Consider the following 22,547-nt stretch of genomic DNA (forward strand, 5'->3'; position numbering starts at 1 on the left):
CTAACCCCTGCCCTTGTATTCTTAATCCAGAAACCTGAAGTTGTGGCAAAAGGTTTGCTATTCCTGCCTTTGTGCAGGAGCACTGAACATGTGCCTCATCTCTGCAATTGCATGCTCCAAGGTGCACGCAGATGAGAAAGAAAGCTTTCCTGGGGGGTATGCAGGAGCCAGGCAGGCAGCTGCGCTCTGTGCAGGAGCAACGCTGCAAAAGCCTTTGGTTTTGTGCTTGAGATTAGAGCAGATTAAGAGATTCACTTGTCCCTCTGGCTTTAAAGTCTGTTTACGATGCAGAGGTATGCAAAGAAACATGAGAAGGAAAAAAATTCATTTGAACAACTGTCAAGGGGGAAGAAATAAGTCACAACATTGATCAGTGGAAACACAAGTGTTTTAGCAGAGAGTAAAATATATACTCCAGGGAGCTGGCTTTGGGGCAAAGCTCAGTGCCAGAGGGTTTGGATGCATTCATATAAATAAATAGCATGAAGTTATTGTGACGAACTCTTTCAAGTGCATGTTTCTATGACTATGCTAAAATTCCCGTGTTTACAAGTACTTCTTGGAAAGTGGAAATCATATGCATTTACACCAAGGGCTGCATCAGACATGGCTGACTGTGAACTGGGTACATTTTTGCTTGCTCACGGTAGACTTGGCTGTCTGATTGGGAAAAGCACTGATACCACCAGCCCCAAGACCCAGCTGCTTCCCAGAAACAGCGAGGCATTTAAAACAGTCAAACAGTTTAGGAGTAACCTGTTGTTCAGTATGACAGTATGAGGTGCATGAAAAGGTAATGTAGCAGATGTCAGATGCCTGGTGGGCCCCAAATTCAGTGGCAGAGAGACAAGAGTCAGTCAGTCAACAAGGCTTAGTCTGTCAGTGCCTTGTGCTTTCCTCAGGACTTCCACCTGGTGAAAGGCAGCTCCTCTCGCTTGATGAAACCACTGGCCTGCTCATCTGAGGGTGCTTTATTTTCCTGTTGTGAGTCTGTAAATGATAACACAAGGTGCAGAACCACAGGGGGACCTGAGGTAAAGAAGCCGCAGGAAATATTAACTGAACTACAGCGTAAAAGCAAGACCTGCTGCCGGTCACAAGAGGAACTTTCTCATTGCAAGTGAGATTACATAAACACTGGTGATCACAAAAGGATTCAGTACAATAATCAGAACAAGACCAAAAAAGTGTAAAGAATTTACTTGATTTTTCTTCTTTAATGTTGTACTCCAGCACACTGGGAGCCTCGTTCTGCACTGGCAGGCGGACTGCAAGGACCATGTTGTTCATGTTACCCTCTCTCCTAACCAAGAATATCTGAAAAAGGAGAAAGGAATCAAAAGCTTAGCTACATTATGTGAGCTTCTGAACTTTAATTTAGGTCATTGGCAAAGAAGTTTTTTATCAGTACAATCCACCTTTAAATGATCTTATTTTAGCTTCGTTCCACTTGGTTGAACTTTACATGACAAAAATAATGAATAAAGGGACATTTCATCTGGGTCAAATTCAGACCTGTGAAGGAACCAGCAAAATTTCTATGCATCACTGATGTCCCACTTAAGCTCAAGGCAAACTATTTCACTAACTGAAGAGTATAAAGCTGTACTCACAATTTGTCAAGTGATGCTCCTCACATAAGTGCCCAAAATCATGGACAATTCACCCTAGAATGTCCCAGTCCGGGTCTAAAGCAAAGGAGTCACTTGTACATTGAGAGGGAAAGGATTCAAATGTCCACAAGTGGAACATAAGGCTAAAGGCTCTGGTGGCCACAGTGTCTCATGGCAGAGTTTTTTCATGGGACCAGAAGATCATTCAAGCTGGCAGGGGCCCCAGGAGGGCTCTCGTCCAACCCCCTGGGTGAAGCCATGAGGCCAGACCAGGTTGCTCAGGGCTTTGTCCAGACAGGTCTGGAGAACCTCCAAGGGTAGAGGCTGCACAACCTCTTCAGGCAACCTGTCCCGCCACTTGCTGTCCTCACAGGGAGAAAGTGTTTCCCTGTGCCCGGCCTGAACCCCTCTGGTTTCAATGTACGCCTGCCGCCTCTTGTCCTCCCACCATGCAGTGCTGAGCAGAGCCTGGCTCCATCTTCTCCACCACCTCCCTGTAGGAACCGGGGGGCTGCTGTGTGGTCCCCCTGAAGCTGTCTCTCCTCCTGATTGAACAAACCCTGGTCCCACAGGCTCTCCTCAGTGGGTCTGTGCTCATCTTGCTGCCCACCACCCCTGCAGGGCCTTTCCTGCAGAGCTGCCCAGCCAGGCAGGGCCAGCCCAGATCGCTGCCGGGGGTCTGCCTTCCCAGGGGCAGCGCTTTGCCTTTGTCCTGTTGAATTTCAGAAGGTTCCTACCAGCCCTGTCCTCCCAGCTTGTCTAAGATCCCTCCTGATGGCAGCACTGACTTCAAGTATATTGACTGTTCCCGAAATCACAGAGCACATGTGCTTGGAAGGAACTCTGGAGATCGTCTAGTCCAACCCCCATGCACAAAGACGGATCAACTACAGCAAGTCACTCAGGATTGTGTCTTTTTGGGTTTTTATTATCTCCAAGGACGGAGACTCTACAGCCTCTTGGGCAATCTGTTCCAATATTCGATCATTCTGACAGCAAAAAAGCTTTTCTTAATGTTTAAACAGAATTACCTGTGCTTCAGTTTATGCCCACTGTGCCTCATCCTTTCACTGGATACCACTGAGAATGGTCTGGCTCAATCTTCTGTACTCCCTCCCATTAGGTATTCATACACGTTGATAAGAGGCCCCTGAGTCTTTAATTGGAACCAGTCCATTGGTTCCCACCAATGGGACCAGCGAAATTTAAAAAAATAAAGAAAAAGAAGAAAGAGGAAGGAAAAAAGAAAATAGAAAATAGAAAGAAAAAAAGAAACAAAGAAGTAAGAAGGCAGAAGACAAAAGACAATAGAAAAAAATCTCATTCTTTGTATTGTGTGAGCTCCCAAGTGTGTTTCTAATTAAAGCTCATTGTCAAGGATATTTTTAGCTTGTACCTTGAAGCTGCAGATACAAAGACAAAGTAATCTTCACATTTATCTGTTCTTTGATAGCAGGTTTTAGCAGGAGAGGGTCAAGGTACTTTTACAGAAACTGAATTAGAAAATTGGGCTAATTCTGGAGTCTGGATATTAATATTAGAAAGAAGTGTGAGTTGATGAAATGATTCATCAACTATAATGCAGTGGAAATCTATCAAGAAAACATTAATTTCTTGGACAGATAAATCAAAAAAAGCTTGTCTAGAAGCCAGGACCTTTCTCTGCATGAGTCCCAGTCATAAGGGCACCTCCTGTCACTTTGAAGCACCCACACTTAAACACACAGCTTTGGGGCAACTTCACAACCTCGCACAGTGCTGTCATCTTAGGATCCGCCATTCATAAGAAATTGAGCCCCATGGGCTCTGGTCCACCAGCAATACAGCAAAAACCCAAATAAACACATACCAAACAGGCACATGCTCAAAACAGGCCTCTTTCTAATACAGGGCAGCCCCCACCTTCTACATCACAGTAAGTATCTGCAGGTAGGAAAAAGCCATAGAGGCTCTCCCTTCCCCAAGTCCTACCACCCATGTGACAGCATGGTCCCTCTAACCCACCTCTAGAGACTACTGTGACCTGGGATCTCAGATGGCACTATCTCACATTGCATCGGTCAAGTGCTTCATCTGAAATTAAATTTAAGCAACGAGAGAAGTGAAACCTGGAAATGAATCACTTCTGTTTTCCTGAGCGGCACAACTGGTTGCCATGGCTCCAAAGGCTAAAATTGGACCATGCCTGTTCAGATGAGAGGGAGGTGCATCTTCTGAGCTGTACCTAACCCTACTGCCTGGGTTAGGACTGGTACGCAAACCAGTCTCTTCCATTTTCACCAGTGGTGGGAAAGGTGCAGTGCTGATTCGGCTTCAGGTGAGCTCAGCGTGGGCAGGAGAGCCTGCCCTTGCCACGAGACACCTCCGATCCATCAGCTCTTCTGCCTGCTTCGAGCTGCAGCTGAAGACTGTGCCTGAGGATGGTGTGAGCAGGAGGAACAGAGATTTATCCCCAAAGGGACACAGAGGTGGGGAACGGCCCTGCCTGCAGGGAGTGACTAATAACCGAGGAGGCTCGGGGCCATACATAGCTATATCAGAGACAGTCACTCAGGTCTCCCTTTACAGTCAGTGCAGAAAAACAAAGAGAATAATTTGCCCAACTTATTTGAGAAGTCTGGTTCAGGGTGAGGTGCACTGCACAGTCCAGGTTGGTCAGGTGAGTCCCACTGGAGGTTGTCACTTGGCTGTGCAAGCTTTTAGCCCTGGGATGGACTGACTCAGTGAAGAGCCAGGTCCAAACCTCCTCAGAGTAGGAGTGAATTCCCCCTGTGCTCTGGCGTCAGCTCAGGTCATTTGCACCTGCCCTCCCCAGACCTGACCAGGACACCTACTCCCTACCATGCCTCACCACCTCCTAGATCCCGGCAATGTGGAGCTCCCTTTCCTACAGGGCTGTTTTCCTTAAGCAAGCTCTGAGCTTTGCACGAGTCTGCTATTTTCTAACACTCAGCTTATGGGGACCAGTTACCAATTACTGCAATAAAAATGACTCCCAGGAGCTCCCAGAATTTAAGGGCCTTTTCTTCAGGGATTTTTTTTTTTTATTTTCCAAATTAGGATAGTCAACATACCTATGGGTATTGGTGATGAATGAGAAGGCATCTCCATGAATCTACATGCTAAGTAAATAAAACCAGAGACAAGATTTCTTGCCTCCCCAAAGCCATTATATCTGTCTTGCACCACTGTGAGTGGCTAAAGCATCAAAAGGTAATGGAAACAGAGAGCATAGTCTGCTAAACATTTTTGCTTCCACATGAAAAAAAGCGCTGCTCTCCTAACCAGCTCCACCAAGGACAGGAAATGTGGTTATCTGAACTGAAACCACTTTGGACTTACCCCTGCTGTTTCTTTGCCAAGTATTGCCCCAGCCCTTTCCTGGTTCATGTTCAGCTGAAGCCAGACAGGACAGGTCTTGATGAGTTTATCAAGGATGCTGATCCCTGGAAGTGGGAGGCAGTTTCGCAGGGCAGTGGCCTGACAGAGATGTGTCTCTTTTCCCTCTTCGCTCGTATCTCTGACTGGCCTGAAACACAGCAAGGGAGTCCCTTGTAAGAATATCTACAAATGGGAAACTTGGGGGGAGTAAGGACTGTAAATGCAAACACACAGGCACACACAGAGGCACTTACACACCAGGAGAGTTCCTCGAGGGGCGTCAGACCACAGACACCTTGCTATGACAGATGCAAACTGGGTGCACAGGCCTCGACAGACAGATGTGCCCCGTCCTAAGGACTATGGCCTCACGCTAATGATGCACACCTGGGTTTCAGACCACAGGCTTGCAGGGTGCTTTGTGCTGAGGTCTGTTGGCTTCCGCTCATCTATCTATGTTGCCTAAGCACAGGTACCCAGAGACAGAGGTAAGGGATGCACAGAGGCAGCCGGTGCTGCAGAGGGTAAAGCATGCCTGTCCCCTGGACCCCATCCTCCAGCTGAAGGGTCAGAGCAATGTTTCATGGCTTCAAAGGGAGCGACATGGCAGAGGAAAGGGGCCACAGACCTTGCCAGCAGCCAGGAATACACACACACGAAGCCACAGTGTCCGTCTGAGGTGTACGGGGGCCAGGCAGCCTGCAGCTCACCCTGTAGCCATGCCACTGTCAGCACTTCTCTGGTCACACAGGAGCTGTGATGGGCACCGGTGTGGTATCTCGCCCTGCTCTCAGAGCCCCTCGGAGGAAGCCTGCCAGCAGCAGCCAGGGCACCATCAGCTGCTCTCATGTTTTGGCAGCCACCCTCTGTGCCCAGCCTAGGTAGTCTGCAAAAAGGCATACTAAGACGTCTCGCTGTTTAAAAATAACACCAAGCGTGCCCTGTTCACCACTGATGAGTCTGCACGGGTGCTGGTGGTTGCAGAGGTGGACACTCCTCCACCCCTGCACCCAGGGAGTGGGTGATCATGGGGAGGGGGAAATCCTCCACCTCTGTTGTCACTCACAGAGTACAGGAGGAGGAGGTGTTAGGATGCAGTCAGCAGCAAGTTATTCACTACAGAAGAGGTATCTTTGCTGATTCCCAAAGGCTGATCTTCAGCAGCAGAATAATTCAGGGTGCTGCCCTGAAAACAGCCCTAGGTTGCTCAGCACAACACAGCAAGTCCTGCAGGACAAGCCTCAAAGGACACAGACATAGCAAACCCTTTCCCTGCGCCAAGGCGGGGGAATGGGAGGGAGCACAGGAAACGTGGAGAAACACCAGAGGGACCTTCAGGAGGGAGGAAATGAAGACTTGATTTCCCTCTTTTTTTCCTGCCACATTTGTTATTTTGGCCAGTGCTAAAGACATAATTGGAAGCTCCAAAAAGATGCATGGGAGATGCTGAGTCACAAGAGAGGGGCCATCCTGCAGCACTACATGTTAGCAATGCCCAGTCGCACTTTATGTCTCAGACCTTATTAGCTGTACAAGACATAAGAATACTGAAATTATGCTGTTGAGAATATTAAAGATCTGGCACACACTCTCCTTTATATTCCTGTTCTGATCAGAGACACAAAGAACTAATTCTATTTATTTTTAGTCCCTGCAGTCTAATTGTAGACTGGTATTAAATGCTGGTTTCTAGCTATGGCGCTGATTCAACAAAGTATTTATACACGTGCTTAGCACTGCAGTCACTGGAAATACTTGTGCTGAAAGATCTGGTTGTAACAGCTCTACTGGGTAAGGCTATAGACTCATGGATACGGGCTTGTCATTCGATTAATTGGTTTTAAAAGTAAAGAAAATGTAGGAGAACATACACAATATATGTTTTTCTGCACCAGTTTTGCTGCTTAGATATCAGAGCTGAAAAGAGGAGGACTCTCACTTTTGATTTGGCCTTATTTCAATTCTTTTTCCTTTTATTTTTAAAGATACAGATCTTAAAGTAGTACATTTCAAATAAGGTCAGACAGACTTAAAACTACTGAAAGAGAGTCCCTTCAAAGGCCTAACCTAACACAGCATGCCTATCCCAAAAGTTAGGTTTTATAAAAATAGCCTTTCAAATCCCAAAACCAACAGTGAGATTTTATTTTTAGTAGGATTTTTTTCTTTTGCAACCCTACAGAGACAGCTTCCTTAGAAAATACATGTTCCTCTGCAATCCCAGTTGCTGATTCAGGGTGTTAGTCCACAGAATCTTGGTTTTAATCAATCAATTTTCGAGATCATGACCAAGACAGTAAGAATAAGAGAACTGTGCTTAAAAAGGCAAACAGAAATAAGTGAAACACTGTATCTTCACTTGTGATAAAAGCCCACCTTGTCACACAGGTGAGGAAATTTCTTTCAGATGCAACAGCATATGATTTTAATCAGTATCATCTGAACATATAGAGTAAAACAGTGGAGGACAGCTGTTGGAAGTTAACCTGATTCATCTCTCGGTCACTTTCTTTACAGTAGAAACCAAAAGAAATGCCTAGTAACCATGTGAAAGGAAAACGTGTGTTGGATGGCAACATTCACACTCGGTAATGGGAAAGAAGTAATGAGCTGAAGGAAAAGAAACGTGAGTTATAATGAAATGTTCCATAACACTGTTAGCAAAAGCTACTCCCCAAATTAGTCACACAAGCATGAATTTGATCTTGCCAATGATGTATGAAACCTAGATCAAAAGGAGGCCAATGCTGATAATGTCTTGCTGTGGCACCAGAAGGTGACATGCATTGCAATAGCTCCAGTGATGCTGAACTTCGTTACCCATTAATTATATAAGGGGAAAAGGGCCAGCAAAGCACTGATGCTCAGGAATCCCACTGCCTGGAGGGAAATGAGGGACACCAACAAAGACAAGGAAGTAACACAAAGCAGCTTGGACCTGGTGAGCACCAGGCTGGCACGGTGTTCCCCATGGGGGAACCCAGGCTTGATGAAGGCAGAGGCACCCAGCCTTTTCTCCCTCTGACAGGCATGTCGTCTGGATGGAGCCCTGCTCACAGCAGCAATGCGGGTTTGGCAACAAGAACAACAGACTCGTGAAGAAAAGTAACAGAACTGACCTTCCAATGCATGTGGCTGCATTTAGGGCCCATTGCCTAAGTTTTGGAGAATGGATGAAAAACAGAAAATCATTGCAAACTTAGACATACAAGATAAAAAGCAGAGTCTGAAAATATTTGTCTTAATGGAAACATCTCATGATTTGAGTGTGTGGGGTCTTTCGGTGCAGATGATTAAGGGCAGTGGATGAGGCTTTCTGGCAGAACAGGAACCCAGCCTTTTAGGGGCCCTCGGGGATAAGACCCCTGGTGTGGGGTATCCTCCCCTCAAAAGCCAGCCCAGAAGAAACTAAGCAGGCTATTGTACCTGTACGGAGGGAGGAAAGGACAGCTCAGTGGAAGGGGATGCTTTGATAAAAAGGAAAGGCAAGAAGACTCATTAACGGGATCATATTAAAACAGGGGAATGTTAGGCTAGACGCTTCCTGGCAGGGAGTTATAACAGATGATGGATAAGTTCCCAGGAGAAGGGGAAGAGGACTGCATTGCCCAAACCTCTTAAAATGCCATGTTTAGAGCAGTAGCAAACACTTTATTGAGTCAAATCCTGTACTGGCTAAGAAATGGGAGTGAATGACCTAATGGACCTTTTCCAGCTGTAATGCTGTGACCCATGACACACCAGTTGACGCAGTTATGGCACTGATGCTTGACTTCTTTCCTGGGCACAGCTGTCACAAAGATCCAGATGCTGGGCTGTGGGACTGCTTAATCCAGCAATTTAATCTGGCTCCACAGTAGCTCTGCAGCTGCAGAGAGAAGGGAGCCCAAGCAGCTCCCTGGGTTCTTGCTGTGCTGCCAGCTGAAGGGATTTGCGGGGCCACCGTGGTGAGCAGCTGGCCTTTGCTATTTCGCTCACTCAGAATTCACGCATCAGATGATTTCTAAGCTCACAGTTTTCAGAAATAACATGCAACTCTCTCCTCCTTCTCCCACAGTCCTGCGTAACCCTTTGACTGATCCAGGCAGGTGCTCATTTTTGTTAAGTGTGATGCAAAGCTCAAAAGCTGGCCCTAGAGCTACCTGCCTTTCATTTCTTTTATTGAGTTCTTACTGCAAGGTACTTTTAAATCCTGCAACCGCTCTGCTAAATTGAACTCACCTGGGATGCAGGGAGCTGTGTGTTGCATACTGACTGGCAACGCAGGCTAATTAATTGCACAGTGATTACATTCACACACCTGCCTCGGTTTGGCAGAAGGTATCAGGTTGCTTGTTGGAAGTAATAATAACGACAATGGTGATTTGAATTATTGCAGAGTGACTGTACACTGAAGTAATGACACCACCATGACTCACTGCTTTAGAAATGAAGAGTCACACTTGGCAGCTGAATATTCCCAGAAATCATCAGAACTGCAAGGGGATGTAATCTACTGAATTTCATGCAAGTGCAGGCCTGGGTATACCTTTGCAAGGGACTTCAGAAATAATGCCACAGACTTGCTGACACTAAGGGCTTCCTGGCTGTACTGTATAGGCCTGGTCACTCTGAGTTTCCCCAAGGCAGCTGAGACACAGAAATTGTGTGCAACAGCAGCAGGGACTGTCAGATGAATTCTTCACTCCTGCATATCTGCAGCTTCTGCCTGTCACCAGACCAGATCTGAGAAGATGCATCAGGTGTTATTAAATATGAGTCTTAAATCGGAAACCAAATGCTCTGTAGTGCACTGATAAGTAAAGACTGAGGGTCTTAGCATTGTTTAAATAGACAAGCTGTAAGAATTAGGAGCTAGTTTTTTATTATTATGTTTTATTGCTTTTATTTCTCCCCCTGAGTATTAGAAGACAACAAGAGAGAGCAAGAGCAAGGCTTTGTTGTGCTGTCCTCAAGGAAAGAGGTACTCTGGTATGTTTATATTTGTAGCAGAACAGGCACCACAGGTCTTAAAATGTGTGCCAGCTGGCTTGCTACTGAGGGAGGAAGATGGACAAGTGGCCATAAACTCCATGTGCCAGGTGAAGAGCAACCTTTTGCACCAAAGCCACCTGGTACCTGAAGGGATACCATTCAGGACAAGCCAGCTTGTGTTTGAAGCTCACATGTGGAAACCCTTCAAGGACAGCAGCACAGTTTACAAGGAGCACATGAAGCAGGAGGAAAAGATAGATGCTCCTGAAGCTGACACACCAGTCCTGGTGGAAGTAGATGGGCGATGCTGGTAACTTCTGTGGTTAAAAGAGAGAGTTGGGAGCATGGGGCCTCATGGACATGGGTCAGATGACAGTGCTAAGATTAAAAGACTGTCAGAAAACTCACAGTCCTGTTTTACATTCAGTGTTACAAGCAATCCAGTTGGACTTGGTTGCAGGGCTCTGTGCCACTGGTGATAGAGGCAGATCTCTGTATCCCTTTTTTTTCATACCCACCCTCCTGCTGAAAAGAGCATGAAGTTCTGAACCCAGCACACTGAAGAAGGAATTATCAGAATTACATGAATAGCAGCAAAAGAAGTGCAACAAGGTTTCATCAGATAAGACCATTGCTACATGCACAGCTATGTATGCTTTCCTTGGTTTGATATCACTTCTGATTAGGTAGACACATTAAAAATCTTTGTTCAGACACATGTGAATTCATGTGCTGTTACTTTCAGCTCACTGGGAGTGAAGTTATGCAGTGCCCCAGCTAGAGGACATCAAGCTTCATTTTGTTTCCTTCTTAGATGTGGTCATTTTTCAATGCCTTCTCATTACTCTCATAAGCTAGCCCATCTTTGCTCACTTGATCAATTCAGATCAAACTAATCCAAGATGGAGAAGAAGGATTCATTTACTTTCTGGACCTGGCTTGAGTCACCTTGCTGGATTTTCATTTCTTTCTTCCAACAGGTGGTGGAACTGAGGCACTGCACCCAATCTAGCTACAGGGAGAGCTCTGTCATCTGTAAACTTCTTGAATAATTTCATCATAAAACAGAGTATTAGGAAGATGGGAAGGCAGCAAAGTGACACATGGAAAAACCCATAGCACAACAGCTAACTTTGTGCACCAAATGTTAAGACTGCCTCCCAGAAAATTCAGGCTTTAAGAAATGTTTTTTCATAATAGAGCCAAGAGATCTGACAAAAATCAAACCAACAGGAAAAAAACACAATGAAAAACCAAAAAAGCAGAAAGAGAAGAAAGTTCTTGAGGTCTTCAGAGATCACACCCAACCGATTGCCACCCTTTAGTCAGAAATAAAAACCAAATTTCTTGTTGTCTGACAGGCGAAAAGAAAGGGAAAAGATGTAAGGTGTTAAGAAGGTTCTCAGATGTAGAGAAAAACTGGATAATGGAAGTGACATGATCAGCTCAGTGTGTCCCATGAGGCAGGCCTGCCTGTTCAGTAGTCCTTCCTACCTTGCAGAATGCTTGTGTTACTGGTCCACCTTGGTGACAAATGCATAGCTCAGGAAGTTGTGCTTCTCAAACTGTGGTCTGTGGACAACCTGTGGTTGGCAGAGAACTTCCTCTTGCTCACTGCTCTCCTTGTTTCCACTCTACTTTTATGTCCACCCTACATCTGTTTGGTCTTTGATCTACAGTTGATACTCGGTCTTTCCACTCAGCCTGGAAAGCACCATGCTTAATAGCCAAGGCAGCAGCTGTTCCAGTTGCCAAAAGGTAAGGCAAACCAAGGGTCTCCCAAATACCCTGACACCTCATAGCTCAGCAAACCTCTCTGTTCCCCACATACTCCACTTTCTGTTACAGGGACCCACAATTTCAACAGTGAAGTTTTGCACCCTGTAATTGAAGGCTCACTTCTGTGAGCTTTTCTGTACCTGCCAGGGATTTCCAAACTGCCCGCCTCTGTGAAGGCTAGCAGGGGCTTGCGCACACAGACTGCAGGCATCCACACCTCCCCAGCTGGACCCTGACTGCCTCTGTTCGCATATGTTTGCCACAGTGGAGCAAGTCATCACTCTGTGTGGGAGCTCCACTAATGGGCACAGAGCGATCAGTTGTGGGACAGTTCATCTGCCCTTAAATCACTTACCAGCTTACCAAGCCCTCACCTCCCTGGTCACAGAAACCAAGGGAGGAAATCACAAAGATGAGCAAGTGCTATTATACTCCTTGGGGGGAAGGGTGTAATGGCCACTTGTGCAGATGGAAGAATGCTAATTCACATATCGATCTATTAAGTGGCCACAGTTTTCTGCTCACATATGACACCAGATTGCTGTTTTACACAGTACAGGGCTCCATCTGAAGGTCTGATAGACCAGCATCACACTGAAGTAACGGTGTGGACTTGTACTGCTGCCTGCAGAGCACAGCAAGGATAGCTGAACTAGCTTTAAGGATGTTAGCTGAGCCACAGGAGTAAGCTCTATGCAAAAACTTGGAGCTTGCTGGCAGAATAGCTTAGCTTGTGCTAAGTTGTGGTGCCCTGGCTGCTGCTGTTACCAGGTTTAAAGCCAACGAATTTATTTTTCCTCATTACTGCCATCACGCAGTCAAAGGACCTGACCTCAGCTTATCCGGATTTTGAACTGAGCAGAATCTTGCCTCCGTTCAAAGGTCAGGAGTCAAGTCAGCTCTGACGAAGCCTTGCTGGATGAGAACTACTGATGTTGGGAGGGACATGTAACCACTGTCACTCATCAGAGTGCAAGCCCGGTGATTAAGACTAATGATCGTTCTCTAACAGCATAAGCAGCAGGGCCAAGTCACTAAGGAGTGGAGAAGGAGGGGGTGCTTGCAGTGCTTCCCGTAAACCACCCAACCACAGCAGCTGTGTTACCTGCTTGGGTTTCTGCTCTAGTCACTCAGAGAGAGCTCCCATTGCAGGGATGCCCATCTCCGGTGTTAGGGGCCAGCTCTCAGCTCCTTTAGAAGAGCTGCTCTTCCTCCTGAATTAGTCAAGCTTAGTTGTAAGTGCCTACAATGAAGCAGTGGCAATAGCCCTGTCAAAGCCTCTTGTCTGAGCCTGTCAACAATCTTTCAGCACAGGAGTGCTCTCAAGGAGCAGGGAGGTGCAACTAAATGTTTATTAAGTTGCTAGCTTCACTATGTTTCCTAGGTCCATTAGGTCTGTCCCCTCATTTACATACACAAAGGTATGTATATTATAAAGAATTGCATATGCATAAAAACCCCAAACAAAATACAAGGTAATTCACATTACTGCTAGTACTCAGGCCAGCTCTACTTACAAACAAGCCTTCTCACACTCACAGCCATGACACAGGCAGAAATAAGATAAAGAACAAACATCAAAAATTCCCCGAAGGAAGAGGCCTTCTTTCAAAGCCCTTTTTTTTCTCCAGTCTAGCTGTTTCCTGCATTCAGTAATGCAGAAGTTAATGCAGATGGTGTATGCTGCCTATGGCCCCACAGTGGACTTGGGCTACTGTATCCTACTGGTGTAACATGACTTGGCTTGTATTCACCTCACAAATTATACTGCTATCTTTGTGTAACCTTGCACATATATATTTTGCATTCAGCAATTTGTCTCAAAATATCTTATCAACCATCCTTCTCTTTTTACTCAGTCAAAACTTAACTTTTGCAAGTCAAAACCACTTTGCAAGTTTTATTAGCCTACTCCCTTACTAACAACAGACAGTTGCTGTGTTAAAGGTTTAAGTCCTTCTCCCCCATATTCATAATCAGAGCTTTTCAGGTCATTTGTCCTTTGTCTATTTCAAACCCAAATTATTCTCTTAGGAATTTCAGCATATCAGCAAAACTAAAGAATTTTGTGCGCAGGCAACGAAGGATAATTTATAATTCTGCAAGGCCCTTTCATGGCAAAGAAGAGAGCTTCTGAAACATGGGCCTAGCCAGGAGTCACCTCTGGCAAGGTCAGAGGAGCCAAAGAAAGCAGATTTTTCCTTAACAAAAAGCTGCAAAAGTGTTTGCTGGATAATTCTACTGTAACTTCTCCGGAAAGGCTTGTGAGGTGCAGGAACCAGAAGCAAATGTTTGGAAGAAGAGAAACAATTTCCTAAGCTATAAAAACATCAGAAGACAGATGGGTTTGTTCTGTGCCTTTGAAAAACACCTGAAGCGTTAGAAGCCCAGAGCACCCCTGTTTTGACTGGAGAGCCAGAGCTATTGACAGAGGTTTTGCCCTTTCCCAGCTCATCTGGCCAGGAAGGAAGACAGGAATGAAAGCCTCAGGAATGCTTTTCTCTATTGTACTCACTTAATAAAGCGAGGAAAGGGAAACAGAAAATAAAGGGGAGGGAGAAATTCCCAAATTTAAACTTCATTAAGAATATACTGTAGTTTTGCTTAAATAAAACCATTCTGTTTCAAACTCTATATATTATAAAATATTTGAATTGGCGTGTCACATCAGAGCCAAAACCCTGAGCAAAATATTAAGAGAAAATTCAGACTAGTTATAAAAAGCAATGGCTTTCCTCACCCTGTGAGTGAATTTAGTGTAGACATACGAGACACACAAGATACGAGGTGCTAACCACACAGACTTGCATAAAGCTGAGCAGTCTTCCCCTCTTCAAAAAAATACCTGCAAATGCTTATCTCAGTGTCCTGGTTTCAGCTGGGATGTAGTTAGCTGTCTTCCTAGTAGCTGGTACAGTGCTATGTTTTGAGTTCAGTATGTGAAGAATGTTGATAACACTGATGTTTTCAGTTGTTGCTCAGTAGTGTTTAGACTACAGTCAAGGATTTTTCAGCTTCTCATGCCCAGCCAGGGCACCTGACCCAAACTGGCCAACAGTGTATTCCATACCATGGGACGTCCCATCTAGTTTAGGAACTGGGAAGGGGGGGGCGGGGGAATCACCGCTCGGGGACTGGCTGGGTGTCGGTCGGCGGGTGGTGAGCAATTGCCCTGCGCATCATTTGTACATTTCAATCCTTTTATTACTACTGTTGTCATTTTATTAGTGTTATCATTATCATTATTAGTCTCTTCTTTTCTGTTCTATTAAATCGTTCTTATCTCAACCCAGGAGTTTTACTTCTTTTCCTGATTTTCTCCCCCATCCCACTGGATGGGGGGGGAGTGAGTGAGCGGCTGCGTGGTGCTTAGTTGCTGGCTGGGGTTAAACCACGACACTCAGTCATGATTTGCAACTAGAAATGGCCATTTTGCCAACGGAAATAAATCCACTGAACTTTCATGCTGCGGTATCTCAAGGAACAGAGCACAGGCCTTCAGAGGTCCCCCCTCTCATTAAGGCAACATGCAAAGGGTCTTCAAACCAGTCATTCAGTCACTGGTCTGCAGACTTGTGTGCAGACACACAAATATTCATATTTTGGGTAAGATTTCCTTCCATTGTCAGTGTGAACGCATTTCAATACATGGTGCTGTTAGTAAAAAAAAAATAATCTAAATCTAAACCTACTCTTTGTCTGCCATCCTTAAGCCTTACTCCAGCAACTTCATAATCCCCATATTTAATTTTGATTAGGCATTGGAGAAATTTGTTTATTTCTTGCTTTATGATCTGATAGGATCCCTGCCTGCATTCACACTGAGGCAAGGTTAGAGATCTGCCTTCCTGGGGGAAGGAGAGGAAGAAGAAAAAAGGCTTGTTGGGGTATTTTAGGGATATGGAAAGGTGGTGAAAGGGCATGGTCCCCTGCCACAAGGATGAGGGAGGTGTTCTAGTTTGCTGGGCTAAGTTGAGCAACCTGCCCCGTGGGTGGGCATGGCCCTCATTGTCCTGTGCTGGTGGGACAGCCTGGGGCCAAAGAACTCCTTAGCGGAGCAGTGTCAGAAACTGCTGAAATGTCCCTGCGATGGCAGGGAGCTCAGCATGTGACGACAAAAACTGCCAAGCAGCAAGGCAAGTCTGTCAGCTCCTGCAGAGCCAGCTAAACCATTGCTGGGACCTCAAGCTCGTTCATTTAACAGTGTTTATGGTCACTTGGTCACCAGGGCTACGATGTAAGTAAATCACAGGCCAAAGGCTGTGGGTTCACAGCAGTTTAAGACAATCCATAACATGGCTGCCTTGGTCATGTCCTCCCCAAAACATCAGTGCTGTACCCACCCCCACCTCCAGGATGCCATTGCTTGTCTGACCTTGGGGCTATCTGAATCAGGGGGTGGGAGGGTGGAAGAAGGTTTTTGCTGGACATAGCTCTCTGGCCTGGCTCCCTGCTCAGTTTGGTGAGGCATGAACAAATATTTGACTTGGATTCAGCTCACTGGCACCAGTCACCCTGAATTACTCCCTGGAGCTGCTTCTTCTCCAGTAAGACCAGAGATCCTCATGGGTACACAGGTTCCTAAATGGGACACAACAATTAAACACCTAAAATTAGGCAGGGTGAATCCAGGCTAGATCTAGATAGCAAAGGGAGATGCCAGAATGCCATTCCAAGGGACTAACCCCTACCATCCATCCCTATCACAGGCTGCTCTTCACAGTGCCTCTCAGGCAATCTCTACCACAGTTTCCCAGCCCAGAGGACCCATCCCTGCTGGGAGGGTAACAGTTACTTTCCCTTCTGTCTGGAAAGGTCACCAATGAGATCCAGTCTAAAACTAACTAACTTCTAATCCTTAGAAAGGATTAGAATGGAAATTCAGTACAGAATTACACCAAAATGTCCTGTGTTACATATTTGTCCTCCGGACAGAAAGGAAAGTCATCCAAAGTGAAGCTCTTTCCCATCTGCTGATTCAGCAGGAGAAGATCTGAGCTTTGCCTGGTTTCTGTTTTTTTGTGGGGTATCAGGAGTGACAAATTCCTTGGAGAGAACTCATGGGGAAAAAAAAGGAGAGAGAGAAGAGAGAGAAAAATTCTTGGCAGGCAAGATGAAAGTCTGGGCCAGGTCCCAGGCTGTCGTTTAGCCAAATATGTGGGAGAACCTTCTTTTGCCTAGAAGTCTGCTAGCAATTTGCAGAACAGTGTTGCAGGTAGCCAGCAGAGCTGTCAGTCTACAGACTCAGCTATTTTTTTGGTCTCTCTTTGTTTCCTTGGTGAATTTTCCCCAAGCAGCACAAAATGTAATCCAGTTCACAAGAGGCTGCAGCTGCTCCCAGTTCTGCCCAACAGCTGCTTTTACAAAACAGAGGCTTCAAAAGACTGGCTTTCTCCAGAGGGCCACTGGAGGAGTGCACCTGAGCTGTGTGGATTCCCTAGATTTGGCAAGGTTTTCCCAGCATCCAAAAGGCTGTATGTATTCAGTTGGTTTCAACAAAGCACTTCCCAACAATTCATTAGCCTTGCAAAAGCAAATAGAAAGTACTAATTAACATGGTCAGGAGATAATTTCAAGCAGTAAGACAGGTCTTTCAACCCCACCAGGAACAGTGTTGATCCACAGACCCCAACAAGTCACACAGAGCAAATATCAGCAGCCCCAGCCCTTGCAGCACCATTATCTAAGCCAGAAATGCAGCCCTGCCTCAGGGAACAACTCCCAGGGTGTGGTTTCTCGTTCATTTTAATCCAGGGCAATGGCAGGATACTGCTGAAAGAGCAGTCCCCTGACCCCACCTGCACACACTCCCAACACTTCACTTTCACTGCTTCTCTTGCTTCAGCTGTAGAGGCTATGTGAACACTGAGGATGCTGGTTCAGCTCCCTAATCCAGCAGGGAACTCATCCACCAAAAAGAAAAGGCTTTCTGAGAACTGGATTCTGGTCCTGGCATCACCCCAAACCTAAAGCATGGTCTGGGGCAAGGCCAGGGTTTAACTACTTAACAAGGATCCAGGGGATTGGGCTACAAAGTAACTATAATCAAATCAGCTCCATGAGCTCGTGCCTCAGTTTCCTTTACTACAGTGCCAGAAGTAGGTAACTGCCTTCAGCTGGTTGTTGGGAGGCTTAATATTTATGAAGCACCCAGAGATCCTCTCATACATACAAGGGCTTTATATTAATCATACAATGTTATTATAATTAGTGAAAACACCTTCTCCCTTTTAAAGGTACCAATAACGTAGAAAACAGAAATACTTTACTCGGATGCAAATATATTCCCCGCTTAGCAGAAAGATGATGGAAAGTCTGGGAAAGGCACACTGAGATATGCATATATATATTCATCTATGTGAAAAGACCTGCATTCCATAGTACTCCCTGGCTTGCATGCATCTAATAGAATCTCTATTTAGGAAAACGTGACTAGCATAGCCAGCTATGCAATGCTCACATCTGCTAATCCTTTGCTGCTCAAGCAATCATCTTCACTTGCAAAAAGATTTATACTATTTTGGGTACAGGCGAAGAGGAGCTAAGTGCTCCAAACCTCTCGCAGCTGGTATCTTGAGGGAAGGATTGCCTTAATATTCTCACTCCAGCAGGGTACATTGATGCAGGGATGTCATTTCTGGAGGTGGGTAGAATTACTTTAGATAGCTCAGAGAGGTACAACAGAGGAAAGGCTTCAGCTACAATATTTACCATGATGCCTGTAGCTTTATTATATTTGCACAGCTTAAATAGCACTGCTTGCTTGACCACAGCTGCTTTGCAGTGCTGTTTTATCATGTACTTTCACACACATACACGTACCCCCACAAACTTCACAGTTAAAAACACCAGCTGAAAGCTTGCCTTGCCTCTCTGAGAAGCAAGCACCTGACAACCTGGGATGGATTCTGAACTCAGCCCCTCTCCAACTCTGGAGAGTTAGTCTGGACTGACACCAGCATGTAGCTCCAACTCAGCCATGTGCATATTTGTGTTTTAGGGATTCCCTCTGTCAGGGGGGAGAGTGGGGTTGGCACATGTGTTCCTACATTGTAAGAGCAGATCATGGATGCCAAACAGAGTGGTGGAGAGAGAGTGGGGTGCCAAGGGTCTTTGCAGAAAATGCAGTGTACACACAAGTAACTTTGTGTAACAGCCCCATGCCCCTCCACAGCAGATGGGGTGCAACCATTGAACAAGGACAACACTTCTCTACCCCGCATACCACAGGCAGCCCTCTCTGGCAAGGAAGTATAGAAATGGTTTGACAGCCAGGTTTTAACCCCTGCAGATGCCGTGCACCATTTTTGGTGGATAATTCCTGTGGATGCTTGCCTGCCTGTTCAGCTGTCTTCTCACTGCTGCTTCTTTTTGTGCAGCTAGATCAATGCCAGAGCCTGGGTGTGCCCAGCACCCTTACATCTCCCACTTCAGAGTATAGATGTGTCCTGTCCCTGTAATCATGAATTTCAGAGTTCTCCACTGCTGGCTGGCCCTCCTAGAAAAGCTGCTCACCCTCATTCAAGTGGTGTGCATGCAGGACTGGACTCAGTAATATATACCTCCTCCAGTACTTTGCTCTTCAAATTCATGGGCAGCCCCTGTTGATTTCACCCCACAAATGCCATACTATGTCCCCTGCGGCCCGTGACTAGTAATTCTAGTAAGCTGACCTAGCTTTGAACAAGTCCTACAGCTCTGATAACATAGTCAGTAACCCAGGCCATGCTCACTGGGGCTGTAAGGGCATTGCCTCCTCTCATTCAGCAAATTCCGGAGAAGAAAGCACCTTCATTAGATCTCTTATGTACCACCTGTGCCCAAATTTTAAGAAAGACATTTTCTTAGACAGGCAGACAAGCTGGAATGATATTAGAATATTGGAGCTGGAAGGTTTTTAGCATTATAAAATACCTAACAAGCACTCCAGACCCCTCCAGCTCAGACATAACGATCAAACAAATATTCACAGTGGCAAAAACATCACTTACCTGTCCACATACAAGCCCCCTAAAAGTTTGCAGAAATGTAACTGGGGAAATAAGAACTAGCAGAATTTTGATCTCTTAGTCCTCAAATTAAACATCCCATAGGAGCAAATTATTTCTCCTAAAATAGACTAATTAGTTGACCAGCAGAATTTCTGCTACAGATCTCGCCACCCTGGGAAACTGATGTTCGTATCTCCTCTGAACAGAACAGTGATTTTCAAGCTCTTCTCCTCTAAACATCACTATCATCTTGCCTTTGCCACTGTAAAAACTTTTAACAAATTTCAGTTAATCAATTCTTATGTTGCTCCAGTGACTCTAGTGCTGCTACTCAATTATTCATATCTGTGACAACTGTGGTACAGGGAAAGTAAAATCAGCAAGCACGAGGTCTTGACTTTCCAGTTCATTTTTTAAAATAAGCACCATTTACTTAGGGGTCTACTTATTTACTTATCTGTATTGCAATAGCATCCCCAATCCTCCCCAAGGATAAGGGCATGCTCATTGCTGGAGAGGGCCCTTACCTCAAACTGGTTCAGAAATCCAATGTGCAGCTGTGGCAAATGGATGTGGCTGCAGCATCCTTGAGGACAAATCCACGCACAACCTCACTGCCTTGGGGGCCAGCTCCGGTACGAACTGCCAGCCAGTCAAAACGCCATGGATGAAGAAGTTGGAGGAGGAGACAGGTGGATTTTGTACGTGGTTACCAGAAAAGTTACTCTGTAGGAACCAGAGCCAGCTGTGAGAGGTCACAGGAGCTCCTTGGAGTGTGCATGTAGTGGGGTGGGTGGACAGAAGTTGAATTAAAGACAACTGAGTGATTTAGTCTAGCTCCTACCTGGCTCTAGATGAGGATTTACTCTGGAGATTCCACTTTAGTTACTCATGGTGAAATACCTGCCCAACACCACAGAAAAAAATAATCTCAAAATTAGGATTAGGAAATAATCTAGGACACAGGCTGAATTGCAGACCATTGCTTAGACCAGTGCCTACTCTGAGATCCAAGAATTGCTACTTAATTGACTTTTTAGCATGACTTTGTGTTAACTGCTTCCACAGGTTCTTGAAGGCCTTCTTAAAGTTACTCTTCTGCAGTGAAACATACGTCTTCTTCCATTCTTGTTTTCTCAGTTTTGATCCATAACTATTCAGAAAGATAAATCTGAAGTCCTCTTTGGTAGTATGAATACTTCAAACCTACAGAATATTATGCCTTTTTTTTTTTTAAATGACCAAACATCTCAGGTTTGTAACTATTCCTGCTTTAATTCCTCCTATGTCCCTTCCATATAAGGCCCCAGATCAGCACAGTGATCTATGATCTAGTTGCTGCTCTGAACACCAGGGCTGCCCAGACCAGGTCCATCCTGGCACATCCCACCTCCTTTGACTGTAGGACCACCCTGTACTGATGATAATATGGCAAGAGGGATTATAACCCCTCCTTGGTCTTCTAAAGAACATGTGCTAAATGTGCTTCCCCCTGGTTCTTTCTAATTCTAAATCTCATAATGACTTCTTAAATACCCACATTCATCATCATTCATTTGTAATTCCCCACAAAGGGCAACCTAAACAATCACAAACATACGTACACCCTTCCCTACACAGGGGGAATATCTTTGTGATACTGTTGGGAAAGTGGGGTAAGCCTTCTGGGACATCACAGGGCTTCTGATGACCATACCTACGCTCTACTCACAGATCCATCTGCACTAGAATTTGGTCAGTCATTCCAAACAGCTGCCTTTTCTTTCTAGTTACCTTTCCAAAGAACTATTTCTTTCTATTCCCAAAAGCAAAAACCCTCCTCCCTTCCAAAACTATAATGGCTAAAGGTCTGTGATGGACAATATTTTGTCCTAGTTTCAGTAAGACACTTCAGTTTCTGTGCTCTTTAGCAATCAAAGCAGGCAAACGTTTAAAACTCTGGGAAGTGAATCTTGCTGCAGCTTCTTTTTGTAATGGATTGGGTTTAGGTATTGGCTTTTACATCTATTTTTCAGGTCATTTTAGAGATCCTTCTGAGTCTCACAAGCCTATATTGTTGATCTCAGAGAAGCTGCCTATATATACTGTTGGATGAGTTAAAATACAGTCCTACTATCATTTGGAAAAACACTATAAAATAGATAACCTCTACGATATCTGGACTATGTACACATGGTTTGATAAGGGATGGAGGCAGTCCAAATTTGTGCCAAGCAACCCTCATAGCTACTCTCCAGGACACACTGTTCTACATGTATACCTGTACACACAGAGCAAGAAAGATGCATGCATACATGTGTGTACATTTTTCAGCCAATACTGCCTCTAGGTTTGAAAGTCAACAATACAAACCAGCACATAGCCATTTAGGAAAAGAAGTGAAAAAACTATATTTAGCTGAACCTGTAATAGAAAGGAGATGAGTAGAATATTGCTTATGTTTGTGTCCCCATTCCTGTGAACATTGGTATGAGACTGTCTGTAATGATGATGAGTTCTCTACTCAAGGGCAATATTCCCAGTGTGGTCTACCCTCTGGCAAACAAAGGGACAGTTGCCTTCTGTGCTACCACCAGTATCACTGCACAATGTGCTCAAAGCATCCGCTATGTTTGGTGAGTACTCACTGAGAAGTGCTAGAAAGACCACATGACAAGTCAGTGTGGTTGTAAACATGCTTTTCTGTTAAATGAATTTCAGGACACTATATGTGTCCTCTCTGGATGCACCAAATTCAGGTATCTTTGGAGAACACCTCCTTCTTTTTATCTTTACAGTTATATCCTGATCTTGGTGCATCTTGAGCACA

The 22,547-nt window shown here is 45.2% G+C and overlaps 1 protein-coding gene across 2 annotated transcripts in view; it reads right to left on the bottom strand.

Annotated features, from left to right (window-relative positions):
• The window catches only part of RIN3 (Ras and Rab interactor 3), a 70,583-nt gene that overhangs the window by 44,509 nt on the left and 3,527 nt on the right, over positions 1 to 22,547 (bottom strand). Inside the window, exons 2-3 of one of the 2 annotated variants that reach the window (XM_069783595.1) lie at positions 4,956 to 5,142; positions 1,203 to 1,317 (exon numbers count right to left, since the gene is read on the bottom strand). In XM_069783595.1, coding sequence (XP_069639696.1) covers positions 1,203 to 1,317; positions 4,956 to 5,142 — 302 coding nt within the window. The remainder of the gene's footprint in view (positions 1 to 1,202; positions 1,318 to 4,955; positions 5,143 to 22,547) is intronic. The other variant, XM_069783596.1, reaches the window with a different exon arrangement.

Source organism: Haliaeetus albicilla, chromosome 5 (genome assembly GCF_947461875.1).
Source record: "Haliaeetus albicilla chromosome 5, bHalAlb1.1, whole genome shotgun sequence".
NCBI classification, from domain to species: Eukaryota; Metazoa; Chordata; class Aves; order Accipitriformes; family Accipitridae; genus Haliaeetus; species Haliaeetus albicilla.